Source organism: Cibotium barometz, chromosome 12 (genome assembly GCF_041138505.1).
Source record: "Cibotium barometz isolate CiBa-2024 chromosome 12, ASM4113850v1, whole genome shotgun sequence".
Taxonomy (NCBI): domain Eukaryota; kingdom Viridiplantae; phylum Streptophyta; class Polypodiopsida; order Cyatheales; family Cibotiaceae; genus Cibotium; species Cibotium barometz.
In genome coordinates, this window is record NC_141057.1 from 49,831,512 (window position 1) to 49,834,686 (window position 3,175).

The 3,175-nt window shown below is 46.5% G+C and overlaps 1 protein-coding gene across 1 annotated transcript; it reads right to left on the bottom strand.

The window, feature by feature from the left end:
• Positions 1 to 773: 773 nt before the first annotated feature.
• Positions 774 to 2,869, bottom strand: LOC147633540 (E3 ubiquitin-protein ligase RING1-like). Its single transcript, XM_086806641.1, has one exon. It carries the CDS (start codon positions 2,593 to 2,595, stop codon positions 1,471 to 1,473), a length of 1,125 nt encoding a protein of 374 aa, XP_086662767.1. The 5' UTR covers positions 2,596 to 2,869; the 3' UTR covers positions 774 to 1,470.
• Positions 2,870 to 3,175: the final 306 nt, after the last annotated feature.

Here is a 3,175-nt window from a genome sequence, read left to right on the forward strand (position 1 = left end):
TGCTCAGCTAAGCAATATCAAAGAGGTACCTAATGATGATAGTGACTATGGTCCAAATTGGTCCAAAGATACGCTATATGATAATGATAATCCCGACCAAACGAGAAGCCTCGGAAGAGCCTTTGAATACACTAAGGAGGAGGTTGAGGTTGTATAACATTTAGGACTTATGCCGAAGTCTAATTCAAAGAACTTGAAGACCAAGTCAAAAAGCTTGGAGATAGAGCCAATGAACTTTGTGTAGAGCCTGAACTTACTCAAAGACCCTTATAAGATTTAAGGTAAAAAGTGTATGGAGTACTCCACTCCTCTACGCTTAGGAGGGGACTTCACAGGTATGCCCACCAAACATGGCAACATTGGACATGATTTCCCATTGCAGTTGATATCTTGGCAAAGTAAGAGGTCAAATATGTGCAAATTGGATCAGTTTATGTGTCCCAAACGTGCTGAGGACATGCACCCATGGATGGGACAGCTTTGTGATACAACAATGAAATTTATAATGATGTTTTTGGACTTGGAAACGTGTTTGCTGATCTGTATCCGACGAACACTCAACCAACCTTGCGAATCTATAGAAAGGGTGTTTCAACCTCATTCAAGGAATCTCTCTCAAGTGCTTGCAAGACCCCGGCTTATGTGTGTGCTCGAGGCAACCGTAGACCAAGAACACAAGGCAAACAAAGATCAGATAACAACTGCTAATTCTAAACGTCTTCAAAATCAAAGTACTTAGGATTCTTGAAAATACACATTGAACATCAATCAAAGAAATAAGTGTAACCTCTTCATGGTAGAGGACGCCAAAAGTTCCCAATGTATTTATATACTAAGGCCAAATATGGCCCATGAGACCCAATGTGTGTGTGGGGTGTGTGTGTGTGTGTGTGTGTGAGAGAGAGAGAGAGAGAGAGAGAGAGAGAGAGAGAGAGAGAGAGAGACTTTCCAAAGATCAAACAAGAAGTTGGAAGCCTATACAGCTTCTGTGGCCATATACAGAACAAGAAACTGCATGCTACAACCCATGTCATCTTTGAAATTCCTACTTTTTCACAAAGAAGTTCAAAAATGAATCGAGCAGTGACCAACAGCCATAGCCAAACAATGTCCAATATGTGTGTGATTATGCATAAAAACATCCCACAACACCCTTGCACATGGTCCAAGTCCCACATACCACATCCCATTGGCAACTCCTATACTATCTTTTGGTCCAGCAAACGCCTTATGAATTCATAAACTTGATGATCTGAAACTTACATTGTACCTTTATCTTCGAGATTCGAGGCTTCAGCTTCATTGTGCTATGCACAATCCGGGGTTCAACAATAAACCCGACCCAACTTATTGCATAAACTGAGCAACCAAATTGTACAAAAAATAAGGAAACCCAAACCTAATCAGCATCTTTCATCACCAGGGTTGAATTCCAAACCAGCTGTAGCTTCTGCACATCTAGGTCCAAGGCTAATCCAAGTCTTCTTGTCTTGCCTCAGACATTGAAGTTTCACCTATCTCACTTTTAAAACCCTTTGAAGTTAGCCCAGAGGTTGTGTTGCATGCTTCAACTCGCTCACCTGAACCAGTATCCCTATTGTTTGCTTGGCTTGAGCTTTCTGCTTGTGCATTTGGAGAGGAATGTAACATATCCATTAACCAAGGAGTGGTTGACGACTGTCTGCTTGTAACCACTCCACCTCCCTCTGAAGCAAGGTTACTGCATACTTGTGGAAGGCCACTGGCTCCGGCACTGACAGAAATCTGCCGCTCTGAAGTATTGCCATTTTCTACAGAAATCCTCCCCACAAAGTACTGCCCAGGAATACCCCCACTCGGAGAACTACTTCTACTTTCTTCTTGTGTACTTCTAGCAGCTGCAAAGCCAGGAGAGGCGGCGGCACATCCAAGTTGCCGAGTGCGAGCTTGTTCATAGTCTGGATCATCTGTGGGCAATTCAAACCGACAAACAGGGCAAGTATTGTGCTGTGCCAGCCAAGGCAGGATGCAATCTGGATGGTAAAGATGCTTGCATGGCATCTGCTTGACCTCAAGGCACAATTCAAACTCATCCTTACAGACGGCACATTGAGATGCATCTGTACCTAAGTGCTCCTGAGTTATACTGATGGTGGGCAGCTCATCCACTGCCAACATAGAGGCTGGAGGGGTGCCATACCTGTTTGGATCGTTTTCGGCAAGCTGTTGGATGAGCTGCTGAATCCCCAGGCCGAAAGAATGGTCACCTGGCATGTGCAGGGAGTCTAGTTCACTTCCATTTTCAGAAGAGAAGTCCTCATCATGCATGCTAAGAAGGTTTTGCACCTGGCTTTGGAAGAGGAGAAATGGGTTGACACCAGAGACATCAGTTCTAGCGAGGAAGGTGGATATGTCGTCAAGGAACTGGCCGAAGCTGCCCATGTAGTCCCATGGGGAATGCAGCTCGGGGGAGGAAGGGGGGGAGTCTGGGAATTCTTCCAGGAAGTCACCGTGGCAGTGCGGGCATGTCAATGGGGATAAGGTGGCTGGCCGTACAGTGGTGTCGCACTGGTGGCAATGGAAGAGCTGCCCACCATCGCCACCGATGGATGCCATAGAGATGCAAGAAAAATTCAACTACGTTTGCACGCTTGCTGGGTTAAACAAAAACATGCTGGATTGAGCAAGAACATGGGCAACGGGCATCACCTGACAAAAACTAAGAAACCCCCATGCTGCCCTTTCAGCTGCTCCTCGCTCTGTAGGGCAGATGTGGCCCGGCTTAGCAGCGCAAGAAACCAGCGATCGGGGCGCAATTAGGGCTGTCAAGGCATGCTGGCGCGCCAGACGAGTCAGACGTGAAGGCGAACAGCTCTAGTGTCCGATTCACACGAAGGGCCCGAACGTCTTGCGAGAACAATTTTCACTTTGGGATTGGTAGATTCGAACCGAGCACCTCCACCTAGGGACGTGTGGGTTTTCACTTTGGGATTGGTAGATTCGAACCAAGCACCTCCACCTAGCGAGGCGTGGCCGTTATCGATGGACCCGAGCCCGAGCATAGGAGCCCTTCAAGAAAAGTTGTAGCTCCTTGCACTCTCCCTAAGCTTGAGCCTTGAGCTCTTGTGGGTTGAAGGATTATATTGCCCAATGAGAGAACAATAAAACCTTCCATCCCTGCTGTTAAGTTATATCC